This window comes from Alexandromys fortis, unplaced genomic scaffold (assembly GCF_014885135.2).
Source record: "Alexandromys fortis isolate MF-2015 unplaced genomic scaffold, M_Fortis_MF-2015_v1.1 scaffold_48, whole genome shotgun sequence".
Taxonomy (NCBI): Eukaryota; Metazoa; Chordata; class Mammalia; order Rodentia; family Cricetidae; genus Alexandromys; species Alexandromys fortis.
Window position 1 is genome coordinate 9,936,689 of NW_026067947.1, and position 20,823 is coordinate 9,957,511.

Consider the following 20,823-nt stretch of genomic DNA (forward strand, 5'->3'; position numbering starts at 1 on the left):
TTATTTATTTGTTTATTTATTTATTTATTTATTTATTTTGGTTTTTCGAGACAGGGTTTCTCTGTAGCTTTGGAGCCTGTCCTGGCACTAGCTCTTGTAGACCAGGCTGGCCTCGAACTCACAGAGATCCGCCTGACTCTGCCTCCCGAGTGCTGGGATTAAAGGCGTGTGCCACCACCGCCCGGCTCAAAACCTTTAAATACACCATGAAGACTGGTTGGAAATTAACATTGAACTTATCTTCAATAGCTTTTTTGTTTCAGAACCCCAAACTACACCTGTTCCCAGCTATCTTTAACAAGGATAGCTTCTGAGTCAACTCTAGGACAGTACCCACGCTAAGAGGTTCATGGATTTTCTCCTTAATCTGTCCAAGAAGCACCTAATTTGCATATTTTTTCAATTATTTTGCAGATGAACCATATGCTGGAGAGTAGTAGGTTCAAGATGAAACCACAGCCAGTATGGCAGGCTGCACATTTTACTCTTCTGTGGCTTTATAACCTGACACTATCTGAGATCCATTTCTTGACTGTTGATTTTTCCAGTAGTTGGCATTAGGAAGCTTTTTCTCCATTAAGATTGATTCATGCAGCCCCTTTGAAGTACATATTTGAAGACCTTGCCCCACCCATTTCTGCATGCCTTCCCCCTTTTTTTTTTTTCTGCCTTTGCAACTTTCCTTAACACATCCACCAGATGCTTTGTGTTGAATTATAATTACTGGTTTATTTGCCCTTCACAAATAAACTATGCTCACTAAAGACAAAGTCTTGCCTTGTTTGTCTCTGCACACCCACCACTTAATATTGTCTTTACCACATGAATGCCACCACAATTTTAATCTAACCAAGTGTCAGAATATATTTTAGGCCATGGCGTGGCTGTTGCGTACAATCCTGGAAATCAAGGCTGTCAATGGTGGGCTGAATCATTCTGTAGTTTCTTCGGTGATTTATTCTTTTGTTCAATTACTAGTGTAGCCTTTGCTTGAAGGATCAGGGGAATTTTTGCTTAGTATGAGAATATTTTTTTTAAAAGTAGAATTCTCAGTTATCTATCTCCTTCTTCCTCAGAGAAAAATAACCAAGTTCTGTTTCATTGTGCAGCATCCTCTCCAGGATTTATGTGTCAGTCCTGGAGAAGATCTCGGAGTTAGTGCGTAGTATACTACCTCTGTTGCAGCTATCTTCCAATAAAGCAGAGAGAGCTCCAAGCTGCACGAGAGATCTATTGCTGCCATAACTCTCAGCTTATCCTGCACCTTTCTTTTTGGCGCTGACCAGAAAACCGAAATTATGAAACTTTCTATCCTGCACCACGGTTCCACATGAGGGCCGTGAATCTCCAGCACCCCTCAGAAAATCTACTGCTTCTGATAATCCTGCCCACTAGAAAAATGACCATCAAGGACACCATTATTTCTGATTATTAAGGGCAAACCTTATCACCGGAATGTAAAAAAATGTCTATACGGTTCTTGAATTTCTCCAACTCTTCAAAGAAGATGCCCCATAAATAGTATCATTATCAGGAGCTAAATCTTGGTCTTGTAACTGGATACATTTCCTAAGCTGGTTTTAATTGCTCCTAGAAACTGCTTAACATTGTAGATCAATCTCTAGATCTGAGATGACATTACCGTGGCAAATTAATTATTAATACTCTGATCACTCTATTTAGACATTAATAGTTTTCATTGATCAGCACATCCTGTTTATCCAAAATGCCCTAATCACCATTCATGTTTTAAGAGTATCTGAACATAACCAATTAGACACACAACTCCCTTTCAGCCACATCAGCAGATAACAGGTCAAAGGTCTCTCTTGTCGTCACAATGTATTATGTCTGGTTCTATCACAGCAGGAGCTATTTCAGGCTGCAAAAGGGCTCAGTTCTCTAGGGACTGGAGCTTCTCTTCTTTTTTCTTTCTGGCAGACATTAAGGTTTTTCAGTTACCAGGTATAGTAAATTAATCCGAAGAGCACCTTTACACAGAAGCCTGTATTTGCTCATAGTGTGTATGTTGTACACGAGAATGAGATGAAAAACTTCAGGTTAATGTCAATAAAAAATATACTCAGGGCTTCCATGATACATATATGCATTACATTTATAATGTATATGAGTATTCATTCATATATATGGATTGAGGCTGCAGTAATCATCATATCTGATAACTGGAGGTACTTGATAGTTTTCAAAGTGGTTTCCTAGTCTTAAAGTGGTTTCCTAGTCTTAACCAGGACAGTTTTTTCCAAAGCTACCTTCACAAGGAAGCCAAGAAATACTTAGGACTACATAGCTAGTTACTGCCAGAGTGCCAGTTTCCTGACTCTGGAGTTTGTTGTTTTTGTTATGTGGTTTTCAGGTGTATAGTAAGAGTCATACTCAGCCTTCAGAAATGGGGGCTGGGGGACTCATCACCTTGCTAAGGGCTTTCTAAGCCAGATAGTTGCATCCTTCCACAAGAAAGGCATACTGTACAATTGATGAAGTTGTGAGTAGCTGTCTCCACAGGAGCACAAGCTGCTAAAGGCTAGAGACAGCATGTTGTTTATTTTAAACAGGTCCCTTGTATCTGGAAAGCAGATGATACTCCATATAAGTATCATGCGTGACTGCCTGCATAATGTATGGGAGAATGTGTGGATGAGAGAAACACTAAAAACATATAATGATCTTCTGGTAACAGAGTAAAATTTGTTTAATGTTTTCTCTCAGATTTATTGAAATATAACATAACCCAAGTAAATTTCTTAGTCAGGTTTTGTATTGCTGATATAAAAATACCATAACCTTGGGAGAAAAGTGTTTTAGAATACAGTTCCAAATCACAGTCTGTCATTGAATGAAATCAGGACAATAACTCGAACTGGCCAGGACCTGGAGGCAGGGACTATTGCAGAGGCCATAGAGAGATGCTTTTTACTAACTTGCTCCTCATGGCTTTCTCAAGCTGCATTTAACAGAACCCAAAGACTGTTTGTCTAGGGCTGGAATCACCCATAATAGTCTGGGCCCTTATGTTTCAATCACCAATGAAGAAAATGTACCATAGGCAACGCTGGTAGGCACATTTTCTCCCTTGAGATTTCTTCTTCCAAAATAACTCTAGCTAGTGTCAAATTGACATAAAACTATCACAGTGGATATAGAATAGAAATTTTGAGATTATGAAATCATAATGCATAGAGTCTTGTGCAAAAGCACTGTCTGTAGCCTTTAGTAGACAGGTTCAAATACAGGTAATGTTTTTACGATTTCTATAACCATCATCTGTAGGTTCTGACTCAGCAGTTTATACTCACGGCCTAGGACACTAACTACAGTTAGAAAGTTAACTCCATAAGTGTTCATTTGGTCCAATAGAAAAGAAAATTTCACTTATTGTGCATTTGTAAATTAATTTATTCATATTTTTATCATTTTATACACACACATATATAATATATTCTTATTAGTCTTATTCCCCACCCCATCCTCTCTCACCTAGTCCCTGACTCTATCATTCATACCGGTCCATTCCAAGATTCATGACATTTGAGTTGACTTCTGGCCCACTTAGTCAATTAGAGCCATTTGTGTGAGCATTGGTTGAATTACCCAGTGGGGCCATTGACGGGGACAAACTAAAAGGCAGTGACTCTCCTGTCCCTTAGTAGCTCAGTACCAAAAAGTCAGCCCTTCATCCATGTGTGCCTGAGTTTTGATGCAGAGCCAGTATGGATATTAACAGCTGCTGGGAGTTCCTGAGTTCACGAGTGTATCTTGCCTAGATGGAATTTTACAGCTCATCCCACTAACTTCTCGCTCTTGTGTCCTTTACATCCTATATTTTGTAATGTACTCTGAACCTTAGAGGAAATGTACATGTTTTGTTTAAGGCTGAGTGTTCCATCCTCAAGTGTTCAGTCTTACTGAACATGTCTGATCTTATCTTAAAATATTTTAAACTGAATGCCAATCATTAAAACTTGATCAGTTTTCAAAAATCAATGTTTTTCTTTGAAAAGTTGTATGTACTTCTATAAATCTGGGCCTGGGCCCCACATGTCCTTGCTCTGATTGAAGAGGGCATGGACCAAAACTACCCCTTTCTGCCAGGAGCTCCCAGGGCTCTCTATAATGCCAATGGTTTCTTACTTGACTCATGCATTTGTTTATGTAGCTTTTGAAAGGCTCACAGAATAAAATGCCTATCTTTACTGCAGAATTCTAGTTTAAGATTTCTAGCCAGTGAAAAAATTATTGTTATTGATTATTTAAGGGAGCTGTTTATCAGCAGATGATTTAAGATTAAATTCCTATAAAAATCTCTCCATACTTTGTATTTAATTAATTTATTTTATAGTGTTAGATAAAGCTACGTTCCTACAAGTACATAACACACAGTGAGCCTATCTCCTATCACCCGTCAATACTGCTCCTTCTCCCTGTTTCCCTCACATCGGTTCCCTTTGTCTTTCTAGGAAGCTTTGTTTCTACTTCCATGTTATCTGTACATATGTGATTTTAAATCTCAGTGAGACAGGATCCATGCGTAAAAGAAACAAATGATATTTATCTTTCTGAGACTGAGTTAATTTACTTAAGGTTGTCTCCTGCTGTATCTATTTTCCTGTGAACAGTATAGATTCTTCCTTCTTTTTTAAATTTTGTCTTGGTTTTTCCATTCCCGTCCAGTTGACAGCAATTCATAATTGGAAAGATATATTTCAATAGACACTGGAACTCTGTACCTTGGTTGCCTTTAGTTTTGCCCCATTTTTCTTCAGTTCAATGAATCACCCAAGGCAGCTACTCAGGGTAGAAAAGGAGGTTTGTTGTAACTTTTAGTTTTGGAAGCTTGAAGTCTAAACAGATTTGTACAGACTCTGGCAATAACTCTGAGGTCACTGGAAGGAAGGAATACATGCAAGAGAAAGATAGTAGCAAACAGAAGCCAAGGAATGAGTGAGTCAGGGCTTTCTGTCATAAATCACTCTTGCAAGGATTCATGGGTCCCTTGAGAGTTTACCTTAATCCCTTTTGAGGACTTCTCCTTCAAAGGCATAATCAGATCCCACCGAGTCCGGCCTTTCTCAGATCTCATTATCTTACTTTACAACACTCTATGCCAAGCCTCTTGTACGTGAACCTTCCAATAGCATATTCAAAAAGCCATATTCATATTGTAGCACAATTTTAAAACAGAATGTGGAACACAGAAGTGAATACATGAATTGGCAGAGTTATTAGAGTTTTCACAAACACTTCCATTCTAGAAATTCAGAGTTCAACTTGAGACCTGTAAAAACTCATTTTTTTTATCTCATTCTGTGGATGCCTCGCTATCTAATTTTTTTTTTTTTGAATTTACTATTTTCTGGGGAAAAACAGCGAGACAAGATACAAAAGGACAGAGAACAATCTGGTAAATTAAGATCTCTTCTACTGCCTTCAAGTTAAATCCTTCCTAATCAGGAGAGATTCTTATTTAGTACCAGGTCTATACAGGGACATACTAGGCCTGGCCCTTACCTATGCATTGTTTGAAAGAAAGGAATATGAAGTGGATTAAGCATGTTCATCTACATTTGTAATCCCAACACTGAGGAGGCTGCCACAGGAGAATTTTAAGCTGAGAGCCAGCATAGGCTTTATAGAGAAACTCTATCTCAAAATAAAATAGAAGTATGATACTTTTTTGTCTTCATATTTATAATTCAGTGTTCTTTCGTTTTCTTCAATATTTTTCACAAGCGGATTTTATACTTATTCAATTAAAGGCAGATATTCAGAGACTGTAAGGAGACACGGAGCCAAATCTCATTGTAATGTCTCTTCTTGTCCACAGATTAAAGGTTGCACAAAACTTAAAAGGAGCAGAAGCAGCGGTTCTATTCACTTGTTATTGGACTCGAAACTCCTTTGACCTCGGAAACTGAAGATGAGGTTGCCATGGGAACTGCTAGTGCTGCAATCATTCATGTTGTGCCTTGCAGGTAGAGTGTCATTTCAAAAGTTTTTGATTTAAAAGTGCCACTGTATTTCACACTAATTCAAAAGTGGGCCTTTGCTTTTGACGGTGATGGTAAAATCCTAATTGTGCAGGTTACTGTGGCTAGCATTTGCTGACAGTGGTGAACACATCTTCTTGCGGGTGTTTTACTGGCTCTTTTCATGGTGCTCTGTCCAGACTTCACAGTGATGTTTCATCTGTCTGTTGAACTTTCCATTTACAGCTTTTTAAGTCATTATTTAGTTTGAACATTGCTTTTTTTTTTTTTTTTTCTCTCTCATCCTGGGTCTCAATTGCACGGAGATGTTAGGCAGTAAATCTAATGATATAGTCAGAAGTGTTGCCAGTTTGCTGTCAGTGGATGGATCTTATCTGAGTAGTTCTTTCAATTCTCTCCATCTTATTACTCTATGCTTTTTGTTTCAGTGTGCCTATAGCCTCTAATAAACAGAAAATAAAATACAGAGGGTAATACTCATGGACAACCACTAGAAAAGAGGCTTTAAACATTCAAACGTGTTGTCTAGGACTTTTTCAGTTGTCTGGGTGATTTGAGCACCTGACATGTGTGATTCAGGAGTGATGTATTGTAAGCCCATGGGAATTGTTTCCTGGCTTGGATTGGTAAGCATCTTTCAGGGTTTTTTAAATGATTTAGATTGACCTGATCTGTTGGTCATAGTGTTAATTCCTAGGACACTTGAATATACTTAAAGAGTTTTTGTTTGTTTGTTGTTGTTGTTTTGTGACATGAAGTCCTGAAACAAATAGAGCTTTTGAATTCCTATTCTTTAAACAATTTATACATTTAGATACTAGTGGGTAACTTGCATTGGGGAGGCCCAGGACTATAATCCCAACCAGAACATATACAACTACCATGTACTTGTGTTTGTCTTAATTTACAAGTAGACAGTTTGCCAATACGAGCAAATACAGTACTGGCATGTGTGGGACTCTCCCTTCATGGCAGGTGCTTACTAAGTACTTATGTTTAATCTTATTTCATTCTTGCATTAGTCCTAGGAGGTAAGTATTTTGAGGAGTATTTTTATTACAATAGTGGAGAATATTGTTGATCAATCAGGAAGTGGGAAAAATCACTGAAATTCATAAATCTTGTACTTGAAACTTCTATATCTCAAAATCCAGACTTGTCTTGAGCATCATGAATTACGGTATTTTAGTGGCATTGACAGCTTGGCCAGTTCATGATTAAAATTCACCCTTGAAATTGTGCTTCTCATTCTTATTCGTTTTAGAACTTCAAACTATCAATCATTTATGAATTGTTTAGTATATCATTTTACTAGCATATTGGTTGTTTTAATTTGTTGTGGTTTATTTATATTATTTGGATACAATATTCTTCAAATCCAATTTTAACATTCTTACTTGGGTTGAATACACAACATGCTCACACTTTCATGACTCATGAACATTTTGCAATCTTTTTTTAGAGATTATATTTATCTCACCTGTATGTTCAGAGCCTAAATCTTCAACAATCTCAACATTATAACACAAACTGTACACATCAGCTGGTTTTCTCTGGTACCTAATTCCCTAAAGACCTTAACTGAGGTCTTGAAATTTTTATTTATTATAATGACTCTGCACAGATAACTTCTAAGCTATGTAGGAGTGAATAGATTTCCCAGTTTTAAAAGCAGAAATATATACATTTAGCCTAGTGTTCTTGAGGCAATATCAGGAAATTAAAGGCTGTAAAATCATAAAGCTACACACCTTTTTATTTGTGTTTTGAAACGCTTGAAGTCCCAATCCAATAATGCATATATTAATATTCTCTTCCCATATACCTCTTTCAGGGTATATAAAATCAAGCTATGATTAATGTTTTTGTTTTCTTGCTATTTGCCTTGACTTCATTAATTTCTATAGCACTCAACACTCTAAATGCTGAACAGATTTCTTTAACTGCTCATTTTTGTCTTTCTATATATCATCCATATTTTTATGCTTCTTTAGCCTTAAGTTTCAGAATAAATTTGGCAAGAACAGTATGTATGCTTATGTTTACTATAATTATCACTCTCAAATATCTCCTTTCCTGATCATTTCTGTTCCAAATATATCACCAGGCTAACTGTGCCTAGGAGGAATCATTTAAGACTCAATAATTGGTCAGGGACACTGATTGGTGATTTTTAGTTCAGTGTGTTTTCTTTCTTTTTTCTTTAATCAAATAATAGTTACACTCTCTAGTGTTAATTTGATAATTCAAAAATGCAAAAAAAAAGAAGAAAAAGAATACCTATATCAATCACCTAAAAGTTAAATGGAAAAGTAATTGACCTTTACTTATGTACCTCTAAAGCCACTCAAACCTGGGATGACAATATTATACTTTCTAAAGGAGCAAGGAAACTGTCAGATTGTCATCACATAATCAACAATAGTAGTGACTATGAAAGAACCAGCATATGCCTGTTCTCTGTGTGTATGTGCATATATACCTGAACCCAGAGTGTATAATTGTTATTTTGTGTATAATTTCATGGAGTTTTAGTATCATAATATTAATGAATCAAATTAAGATATGTTTTAAAGATACAGATTCATGCATGGAACCACAAACTGTTCCCCTAACATTCGGTTTTCTTGTCATACAAAATAATACCATTTATAATTGTCAAGAAAATACCTTTAACATACCTAAGATTTGGTATCTATTATTATTTAGATATGTCCTACAATGCTATATAATCCATGATATTTTCATGGCAACTATAGATTAATTAAAATGGCATTGCTCCTTTTTGCTCAAAGCTTTTACTACCCCAATTGCCTCAATTTACTTCAGATCACTTATCAGCATCTGCAGAATATTATTTTAGAGGTGTGTTGTTTTAGAGGCAAATATTATCTGTATTGGTATAAGATTTTTTTCCTTTTAGTTCACTGCTTTATAACCAGCATCTGGAGGCATAGCATATATGGCTAGTATTGATTCAATGAGTGGTCCATACTGACAAGTCACATAAAAAAGACTGAGAGAGAGATGGAGGAGAGAGTGTGAGAGAGAACCAAAGCACATATCTCCAATTCCAGGATCTTTTGTAGTTATGGGATACCATGGGGGGCTCTGAAATTGTCTTTATTGTAGCTCAATGAATGAATAACCTATGAGGCTAACCCCTACATGTATTTTTAAATTAGAAATGAATGTACAAAATATTAAAATTGCTAGGGATTGTTTGGTCCAATAGCCCTTTACCCATTCTGGCTTCAACTATAGCTCTGGTGGTATTTTTCTATAGTTCTCTGCCTCAAGACATTCTCGTACATCATAAGCCTGGGGAACCATGAAACTAACCCTCTCCTTGGGGGCAATCCTCAGCCAATGGAGCATGACAGTCCACAGATAAACGAATAAGTCTTCTGTTATTTGGAGAGTTGATTCTTAGGCAGTCTTTTATTGTAGTACCTTAGGGATCCCCAACAGGAAAAACCCCAAATGCCTACAGTAGCAACTTCTGCCTTTGTTCTTTATTCTTGGATTTTGGAATTGCCCCCAGAAAAAGTAATTGTTTAGATATTCTTCTCTCAGACTCAGCTTTGGGAGACTGTAAACCAATAGTATATGCACAACAATCAATAGAGATAGATACTTAATGTTATCCATATCAGTGATTAGGAAGACACCAGACAAGAAGCAGAAGCACAACCTTGACAACTGACAGAAGAGCTGACATCATATGTTTCTACATATATGCCGAAGCATGCTTATACTTCAAGAAATTCATGCACATACAGCATCATAGAGTTAAATCTATAAGCATCTAGGTTGTGCAACTGGATTGTGCCAGTCTTTTCGTTGTTTACTAGTGTCATTGTTTACCAGATGTTTGCCAAGCCATTTTGCTTCTCATGGATTCAGTTTACACCTCTGTGTAATGAGAGGCTGGAACAGATGGTCTCAAAAGAACATATTTCAACTCCAAATATTTATGATTTTCTCCATGCTCATGATTTGAGATACAAAAACGTATGGTGATTTGGTTAGAACCAAGTCTAGGATTTCAGCTAATATGAAATTTCACACAGGTCATGTGCTTTACAATGTGTTCCTAATTCTGTTCATGTTGGCAGGGTTTGAAAGAAAGAATAAAATGGCTGGCCCATATGTGATGTGCAGCAAGAGGTGTGAAGACTTAAAAAAATAAAAAGAAACCCCTCTGTGAATGTGTGTAAAAATGTAAGCATGGTTCAGTCTCAGATCATCTTGATTTCAGGGAGGCTAAATTTATTTTCCTCTCTGTTTTCCATTTACCAACTTCAGCAGTTGTCTCTTTTTGAGAATTTTGTTAATTTGTACACACACATATATGCACCTATGCTGCTATTACATCTGACTGTGAGTGATAGAGAAATGTCCTGGATAGTTTATAGGAGAAATACTCTATGATTAGACTGAGATTGGTGGATATTCATAAAATTGGAGCAAGGAATCCCCGGTGGAATAATGAATTATAGGGATGCAGCTCAAATATGTGATAGTAAAAATGATGACCAAAGGTCAACACCTGGATACGAGAAGTCCTAGGTGTGTTCGGTAGAAGGGAATTGTCTGTGGTTTGGGATCCTTGTAGACCCTATTTGTTGCAAGGAGGACCCTTATTTTGTTCTGGTTGCTTAGCTCTGAAATAATCACACAGAAACTGTATTAATTACATCACTGCTTAGTCCATTAGCTCTAGCTTCTGATTTGCTAACTCTTACATCTTAATTTAACCCATCTCAACTAATCTGTGAGTCACCAAGGCTTTGTGGCCTACCAGCAAAGTTTCAGCGCATCTGTCTCTGCCGGCAGCTCCATGGGTTCTCCCTAACTCCACCTCCTTTCTCCCAGCATTCAGTTTAGTTTTTCCTGATTACCTAAGTTTTGCCTTATCAACAGTCCAAGGCAATTTCTTTATTCACCAATGGTATTCACAGCACACAGAGGGAAACCCACATCACCTCAATGTAAAAATACTCAAATAAGGTTATCCATATTTGTACATAGAATCTGATGGTCACACTTTTTGCCATTTTATCAACATGTTACAGAACAGCATAAATCATAAAGCATATTCACACCTCATTCTTGCTTTATTATATCTCTAGAGTCTCAATAGGAAGAGATTATACACAGGCATGAGTGGTAAGGCTTGATCTAACAAGGCAACCAGGCCTATTTTATTCTCAAAGACTTTCCAGTTTTCTCAGAAATAAGACAGAAAAAGAAGCAATAACCAAATAATTCCAGTTCTAAACAGATACTGTGATAGTTTGGATTAGAAATGGCCTCTATAATCTCAGCCATCTGAACACTGGAGTCCCAATAGTTGGCAGTGTTTGAGGAGGTTTAGGAGGTGTGGCCATACTGAGGAAGGAGTTTGAGAGCTGAACCACATCCAGCCTACTCTCCCCGCTTTTTGCTTGTGGTCCAAGATCCAAGATGTAGTTGTCAACTCCTGCAGCAGCTTCTTTGCCTGATTCTAGCTGTCATGCCTCTGTACTGCAATAATGATAAAATCTTGGCCCTTTAGAATGCTATCAGTGCAAATAAACTCTCTTTTCTGTAGGTTGTATTAGTCATGTTGTTTTATCACAGTAATAGACAGATAATTAATCTAGATGATAAACTTACTGTTACTTGTGGTCTCATAGAAATATATATTTAATTAAGATCAAAAGAGAACAAATTGGGTGCTAATTTAGTCACTTCAAACAGAGTCCTACAGTGGCATCTTAATTGATTTTTTTCTCTAAGAAAGTATGTTTACAATCATGTAGATAGAATTCTAAGCTGAGATTTCTGTACTCTCTCATAATTGACCATAACATAAAGCACAGTTAGCACAAAGACCAAGCCCAGAAGAACACTAATGATTATATTAAAAGAAAACAATGGCTCCAGTGATAAAGAATTTAATACACAAAGAAAATATACCTCCCACCCAAGAAAATAGAATACTAAAAAGAAAAAAAATTGAATGATGAGTTTTATATTTAAATAATTTCACAATGAAAAATATTAATCATTAGTAAAGATGAGGTAAATAGATGAGCCAGCAGTGACATTTTTGCACCTAGGCATCAATATATCACAGTAGTCATATAAAAAATTGTTAGAACAATCAATATAAAACCTTTCATACAGCACTCGGGACACAGAGGCAGGCGAATCTCTGTGAGTTCGAGACCAGCCTGGTCTACAAGAGCTAGTTCCAGGACAGGCTCCAAAGCCACAGAGAAACCCTGTCTTGAAAAACCAAAAAAAGAAAGAAAAAAAAGAAAAAAAAACTTTCATAAAGCAAAATCCTTAATGACATCATTAGGTATGCTGAGCCAGACTAGACACCTTAACTATAAATAAGAAAATTTACTGAGAATGTGTATGATATTCATGAATTAACAAAATAGGTGATAGAAGAGTAATAAGTAGAATAAAAGAAAAAGAGACAATTAAAAATATTAACATTAACAAAAATATTAAATAAATGATAATATTGAATAATATGCAGTTAATATCAGTTGATCAATGCTTCTTGTTGAAATGTGAATCAATAATAATAATGCTGCTCATCCAAAATGCAAAACTGTAATAGTCCCTAACAGTGAATTTCATTTAAAAGAAAAAAAAAAACAAGAACAACAACAACAAATAAAAAAACAGCCACCTTGATAGAGCTGACAGTTAAGAGCACTGACTGCAATTACTTAACTTTTAACGTTTCTTAGATATGGTATCAAGAGTATCCCTTCCCTAGGTCATGGGTGGTACTATTATTATTATTTTATATAATTTATAAAGTGAGAAAAACTATTAACATTCCCTCTGTGAGGACTGGTCTCATGTTTATTTACTTTGTCTTTGATACAGTTTGAGTTTATTACATTGCTAGTGGCATTTAGTATTCATTGCTTCATCCAACATATGTTCAGTGACCTTACTAGTGCTGAACTCTAGGAAAATAGCTTGATTATAAATTAAACCGTTCTTACTATGTAAATGATGATGATGATGGTAATGATGATAATGTTGGTGGTAGCACTGGTAGTAATGAGATGAGATCATTGAGTCTATTGATCAGTCACGTGAAATACAGGTTTCTGGTCCTTCTTAAAAAGTTGCAAGATTGTGTACCCAGGATTTATAGCACATCTGTTTCTCCAAATGTTTACAATGTGACTTTGCATAGTGAAAACGTGGTAAATATATATGAGTATTAAATACTAAGGTTGTGTTAGTGTGGGGGATTGTGGGGAGTGTGGGGTGTGGAGACTCAGAACAGTGACCACCTTCATACAGATGGCAAGTATCTGATGCTGCTGTGAACACCCTCATCATAACTATGAGCAGCAGAAGCAATAGAAGCAGCAGCATATCAGTTGGCATCAAAAATTTTTATGTAGGCAAAGAAACATTTAGGGTTACCCTTTTACCATTTAGGACAAGTACTAGTTGGAGACATTCACCTAGGTTGGCACTAGGGAAAAGCTAACGATAAATTTTATCATTGGATCCCATAAATTAGTTAGGTTTCAAGAGTACAGAAATTCAACCAAAATGATTAAAATTCCATAATGATGAAAGACTTTTATATGGAAGCATGCCGTGAGTATCAGTATCACTCTTGCTAACCTTTTTCACTGTTTCTGACCCGAAAATGGGTACCATACAGCCCTGTGATGTTAAATTGTTATGGAATACAGAATATTATTTCTTAATTTTAAATGGAAATAGACGTGTGTTGTAGAATATTTAGCTGTATCCCTTGAGCATGCACATTGAAAGTAATTGCACATCGTTTTAGTGGATGATAATATATGTGATTAGGTATAAATTCTGTACTTTGGAAGATAAAATAAGTTTTCATAGTTTACGAAACCCCTAGTGGATTGCCAGATTGTTCCATGTTTTCTCAGTGTAATCAAGCTTACTTTCCCTTAAGGAAGATGGCATTACATTGTTTTGAAACTGACTCTGAGGGCGAGAGCTCACTACCTCAGATCCAAATTGACTTACTTCAGATGTTTTCATTTCTAAAGCAGTTTGTAAAGTGTCATAAAAGAAACGTTCTCTAAATTTTTTTAAGTTAGGTTTTCACATGATCTAGGGGCTCCCTAACATAGGAAATATGACCAGTACAAACTGATCCGCCAAAATGCACAAGAACACCTCAGAACTGACCTAAGGGATTGCTGCCAACTGTGGGGCCCGAAACAACAGAAAACTGCTGTTTTCTGTTTTTTTAAGGTTGAAATTTGGAGCTCAAAGTGCCTGGAAGCTGTATTTTCCTAGACGATGGCCCTAGGTATGACACCAACAAAAGACCTCTAACATAATTCCACCCAGATCTAGTTCATAGAAATGATAGGTTAAAGGGATCACTTGCAGGACCATGGGTGAGTTAAAGACTCCAAGTACCTGTTTCCGTGAAAAATTTGCTGCAGCATGGGGAAAGGCCCCCATAAGCTGCATCATGGAGCTCCCTTGCACAGAGGCAGCTGCCCAGAGGCTCCTCTGTCCCAGGAATACTTTTATGTGCATATGTATGAGGACATGTGATCCTGGTAACTTTGCTCCCTGGTTTTATGTTTCCTTAGTTCATTGAGTCTATGATTCCCTCCTTCTAGGAATTTGGTTCATACCACATGACTACGTCCATTCTGAGAATAGTAGACCCTGTCCTCTCTTTCCTGCTATCTGGGTGTGACAATGATCCTAAATAATGTGTGGCTTAGGGATACATTGCTGGTAGTATATGGCCCCACCTCTCTCTCTCTCTTTCTCTCTCTCTCTCTCTCTGTCTGTCTCCTTAAGATGTTGAATGCAGTACACCTCATTAGTAATTTTTATATGATCATGTACTGGAATTGATTTTTTTTTGGTTTATGTAAAATAAAGCTTTGCCTCTTTCATTTTTCTTTTGCTTTAATGTGGGAACTTGGGAAACTTATAAGTGCAGACGTGACTTGTCTTGAATTTCTAATGAACAGCAGGGACTTTGAAGATAAAGACTTTGAGAAAACCATAATGTGGCTAGAGAGATGACTCAGTGGTTCAGAGCATTGACTGTTTGTTCTCCTAGAGGTACTCAGTTTGGTTCCCAGTATACATGTCAGGTGACTCAAAATTACCTGTAACTCCAGCTCCAGGAAATATGACATTGAATTCTGATTTCTCTGCATATTTGCACACATCTCATACAGATGCATAGACATAGACATACATAAAAACTAAAAATTTATTTAAAAATAAAAAAACACATATGAAAATATTGTAGACTGTGGTACATGTATATGCATCTATAAATGGAGGGGGGGTTAATCACAGCTTCATGGAGCCCCTTCCTAAAGTAAAGAATGTCTGACTGTGTATAGCAAAAAGAGTAAAATGGTGAAAAACATGAGTTTTCAGGCCCTTTCCAGAGACATGTGAATAGCACTGAAAAAAAATTAATCCCTACTGTTGACCAAGGTTTTCGGTCCCGCCATGTCCTGCAGTCATTAAGTCCCAAACAATCACACAGAGGTCTACATTAGTTATAAACTAATTGACCCATTACCTCAGGCTTCTTGTTTAGTAATTCTTATAACTTACATTAGCCCATAATTCTTGTCTGAGTTAGCAACATGGCTTGGTACCTTTTTTTGGTAAGGCAGTCACATCTTGCTTCCTCTGAGGCTGGGTCACAACTTCGGACTTAAAATTCCCTCTTTCCAGAATTCTTGTTGCCCCACCTATACTTCCTGCCTGGCTACTGGCCAATCAGCATTTTAATAAAAATAATAAAAGTGACAGGATAAAAGACCATTGTCCCATAGCACCCTACTCAAAGTTTAGTGCAGTATTTAATAAGCTCTCTGGAGTGGGAGGAACTCAGATACTTATCATCTGGCTAAAGAATAAATAAGATACAGTGGGCCTATATAATAAAACATTGTGTATCATACATGTAACTGCTTGGAACAACCTTGTAAGCATTATTCTTAATGGATAAAATCATACCCAAGGATTTTATATAATAATACTCCATTTACTTGAACTCCTAGATATACCAATAAACAGAGAAAGTAAGTATGTACTTATTTAGGATAAGACTGGGACAGATTTAAAAGACTGATACTGTCTATGTGATTTCTTCTTAGGATGATGGGATTAATCAAGGGTTAGAGAGTAGTTGGGGAGATACAACCCCATGACTTAACTGTGCATTTCATAAAACTGAATTGAATGTTGTTAGTAGTATCAATAAATTTGTCTTTTAAAGATACTTGATCTCAAGCTGTCTTCTGTTGCTCTTTCTCCATAAAATTGCCCTTCCTTTGTGTATGTAATGGTGGATGAAAGAAATCTCCCAAGTCCCTACCACTCGATGAAGAGCTAAAGGCAACTGATGACTGCTGAGAGATAAAAAATCAGTCTTACCCAGGGATTAGCACTCTGTTTGATTATCCAATATCAATGGCCAGTGCTAATAAACTATTCATAGGAAAACACTATATGGATTCAGAATATGTCAGTAATACCTTCACATGTATACATACATGTAGCAACAATAATTAAAGAAAATAAGGCAGATAATACATGAAAGTGGAGGGAGGACTTGGTAGCATAGAAAAGGTACAGTGGAAGAGCTGAGGAGAATGCGATAACATGGCGTTAAAGATAATAAAATTCTATCATATACATATAAGAAATACCATAAATAAATCTATTAGTTTATCCAATTAATCAATGCTAATAAAATGAAAATATTTTTAAAGAGTTGCAATAACTCTTAAAATCCATATTGAGTTAATAACACGCAATACAAATTTTAATTTTGCTTACTAGAAGGCTATAATTGTCAAGAAAAGTTGCTATGCTTCCCAGGGGAAAGTCACTGACAATAGATAAGGGTTTTTGCTTGCTCTCCATTCTAAAATCATCCTCACATTCCCCCTTTCTTTCTAGTGGAAGTCTCCCTGCTCTTATTCTCAAGGAGAAATTCCAGAAGGCACCTCAGACAGTTCATTATCAAAGAGACATTTGCTTTTCTCCTTGACTGTTGTTGAGAAGTCATACTTAAGTGTAGAATGAAGATGGATGCATCATTTACTTTTTTTCCTTTTATCAATAAAATAAATGCTGTGGGATTGGGCGATTGCTAAGTGGTTAAGAGTACATATTGCTCGTGCAGAGTTCCCAGTTCTGTTCAGCACCCCTGACGTGGCTCATAACCATCTCTAGCTCCAGTTCCAGAGAATTTATGCCCTTTCCTGACCTCTGTAGGCACTGGGCACATACATGGCACACATACATACATGCAAGGAAGACACTTATGTACATATAATACAATACATTAATATATATATATATAAAGTAACGTTCTGAGAGAAAAGTAACAAAGGTATCACTGTCTTTTCAGAGTCTCTGTTCTCAGTCATTCTCATGATCAGCTTCAGAATTGTGAAGTCATGTACCTATGCCAGGGCTCTTACTTCATAGTTCATTTCACTGATGCATTCAAAGTCTTACAGAGGATGAGTGAGAAATCGGGAATGCACTTTCCAAAACCCAGTGTGCTTTCCAGTATTCCACCACACATCTTTCTGGTTTGATCTCTTAAGGTTCACCATATGCACACTATTACAATTAATGTAAAACACAATTAAACTCCCTAGTTTCAACCATTTTGTTCCCACTTTTGTACCACAGAGTAAGATGCACAACTGAAAGCATTCTGCTTTTGTTGGAGTAGAACTAAATGTCAAGCAAGTTAAGGTAAATGAAACATAGAAGAAAACCTTACTCCCTACTCTGTGTCCAAGGCATTTTGAAAGTCTGGTCAGTGCTTGACATAGCAATCTCAAAGTGATTAGCCTCAGCATTAGAAATTGACAGATTGTCAAAGTTTGGGGCTCACATAGTTCTGCTCTCCCCTTATGAAGATGAAAAATCTGCAAAACATAAACAAATATTGCTTATTCTCCCAAGTTTGCATGGCTAACTGCTTTTATACCTAGACAATAATATTGGAAATATTTAATTTAGTTTTATCAGTGCATCAAAAATTTCTCATGATTTGGAGTTTGAGTGCGTCCTTGTTGCTACACACCACAAATAAACTTTTATGTAATAAACCTTTATCTTATAGGCACGACTTTATTATCTTAAGGGTATTGCAAGCAAACCATTGGCTATCTTTATGAACAACTCTCAGAAAATGGTGTTAGAAAACTTGGCTAAAATATTTTATCTTCTTTTACTGCAGTGACAGTCATATTCTAATGCAGGTTTTCTTCCTCATGTTTAGAAAGGTTTAGTATGACTATACTAGCACATTCATTTGTCAATGTATATATCTACCAGCTAATATTTTACTAAGTGTTAACTTCCATCTGCACATTAACACATGTTAGGTACACCACTTTATATACTTAGGAATTTATAAACGTGTGAGACGAAATAATTTTCTTCAAACTCATATATTAGGCAACATTTAAATGAAAAATCCAAACTACTGATAATGGTGTGCTTGTCGTTGACTTATATTGTTACTGTGTTAAAAGTTTTTGCTTAGGTTTAACTTTAATAGACAAAATGGTAGTTCCGAGACTGAGATTATATCTTCCTTCAAAACTTATGTCTACGTATAATTAATTGTTCAGTACACATCTTTTTGGAAGTGTGGAAACCAAAAATGCAGTATTTTTGTTGAGGCCGCTCCTTGACAGAAGTTTTCTAATATATATGTTGTATGTATACACACACACATATATACGTATACATGATATATGTTGATATATATGCACACATACAATCCAGTGGTCTATAATCAGATATTAACTGTATCTATTATTAATTACTAAATTATGTATTGCAAAATTACTGAATTTAGAATCACCTATGTGGCAAGCCTCTGGGCATGTTTATGGTGGAGTTTCTAGGGGTTTAATTGAGGCAGAAAGACATACTATAAAATGGGCAGCACAATTCTGTGCATCTGAGGCTCAGGCTGAAAGAAAAGGATAAAAGTGACCTGAGAATCAGCTCCCATTGGCATCTACTTCCCAACCACAGTTGCAGTGTGCTTAGCTTGCTGTCACTGCAGCTTGCCCCACTTACTGCCACAGCTTCTCTACAATGATACATTGCACCCTGAAACCACAAGGCAAGATAAACTGCCCTTCTCAGCTATCTCCTCACAGGGACATGAATACCAACACCTCAGGTATCATTGACTGTTGACAGAGGTTTCTGTCCCATCAGGTCCTGCAGCTGTTCAATCCCAAACAATGGCACAGAGATCTATATATATTTATAAATTGTTTACCCTATTAGCTCAGGCTTCTTATTAACTCTTTTTTTTAAATTTATTAAAGATTTCTGTCTCTTCCCCACCTCCGCCTCCCCTTTCCCTCCCCCTCCCCCAATTTTATTAACTCTTATAACTTATATCAGCCCGTAATTTTTGTCTGTGTTAGCCACAGTGGCTTGGTACCTTTTTCAGCAAGGCAGTATCGTCTTGCTTTCTCTGTGTCTGGGCGATGGTTGCAGACTGAAACTTCCCTCTTCCCATAATTCTCATTGACACGCCTCTGTTTCTTGCCTTGTTGCTGTTGCCCCACCTATACTTTCTGACTGGCTAATGGCCAATCTGCATTTTATTAAAAATAATATAAGTATCAGGATAAAAGACCATTGTCCCTCAGCAATTGACCAAATTTATCCTAGAGGACGGCAGCCTCAGTTTACCAAGGTCCTTCTACGGCGTCAAAACCTTGATTTGTCTCTATAACATAGACTTAACCTCTGTGTACTTAATGTCTGCTCAGCTCTGCTATTTGCCTGTTTCCTCCTCAGTCAGTGATCTGCTGCTTATTAACTAAAAAAGAAAAAAGAATGGTTAAGCTGTGTAGATGTTACCCATTTCCCTTGCTTTATTTGTTATACATAGCTAACTACTGCATGGTGGTTTCAGCTTTTCTCCAGGGAGACATTCCTCCCTTGACTCCCCAGCATTTTATTTCCCTCCAAGTTGTTGCCTTGTTTTTCTTTCCACCCCCTGCTGCAATATTCATTATCACTCCCCCTGATGTACACAGCTAAGATTTTCTCCCTCCTTCCTGTACCCCTTTCCTTTCTCACTCTAATTATATCCTGCCTTAGAATACAGATTTAAAGGTAATGAAATTGTATTTAAACACACCTTGGAACTCCAACTGTTCACCTCCCTCTGAGATGAAATGAGTAAAGTTTCAATTTATTTGTTTAAAATTCACTAGAGTAATATGTTCATATATGGCAAAATGTTTCATATGTATTGTTTTCTATGCTCCTCTGAGAGAACATGTGAAATAACTCTACTACATTCTTGTCTCCAGAAAAGGATATTGCCCTCCTCACAGTTATGGAAATTATGAACATTCAAAGAAGCGAGCAAATCCAAACTAAATTCTCTCTCTTCTCTGAGCAGAAGGGTAAATATTAAATATGCAGCAGTATTTGTCAGGGTTAACCATTTCCCGCCTTAGTGAACCTTGGCTGTGATCCTCTCTGAAGAATTCTGCTGCACTGCTATGACTTACAGAGGAGACAAGAGACAGGAGGTGACTATGACAGGGACACAAGAGATCTTTGTAAAACAGAAATGTCCAGTGAAGCTCAGTGCTCTTTCCCTATCCTTTTTTCTCTCTTCTTTCTCTCTTCAGTAGAGTTCTGTAGGCACCCTCCCAAAGAATTCCTTCCCACTCTGTGATATTTACACTTGCATTGTGATGTAATGTGTTTCCAATTAGATTGTCTTAGCATT

General features: G+C 36.8%; 1 protein-coding gene across 3 annotated transcripts in view; it reads left to right on the forward strand.

Annotated features, from left to right (window-relative positions):
• Window positions 1-20,823, forward strand: part of LOC126506109 (contactin-4) — a 997,903-nt gene that overhangs the window by 465,400 nt on the left and 511,680 nt on the right. For all 3 annotated transcript variants that reach the window (XM_050149411.1, XM_050149413.1, XM_050149412.1), the window contains one exon: window positions 5,843-5,990. In XM_050149411.1, the coding sequence (XP_050005368.1) occupies window positions 5,936-5,990 (55 nt within the window). In that variant the 5' untranslated portion in view covers window positions 5,843-5,935. The remainder of the gene's footprint in view (window positions 1-5,842; window positions 5,991-20,823) is intronic.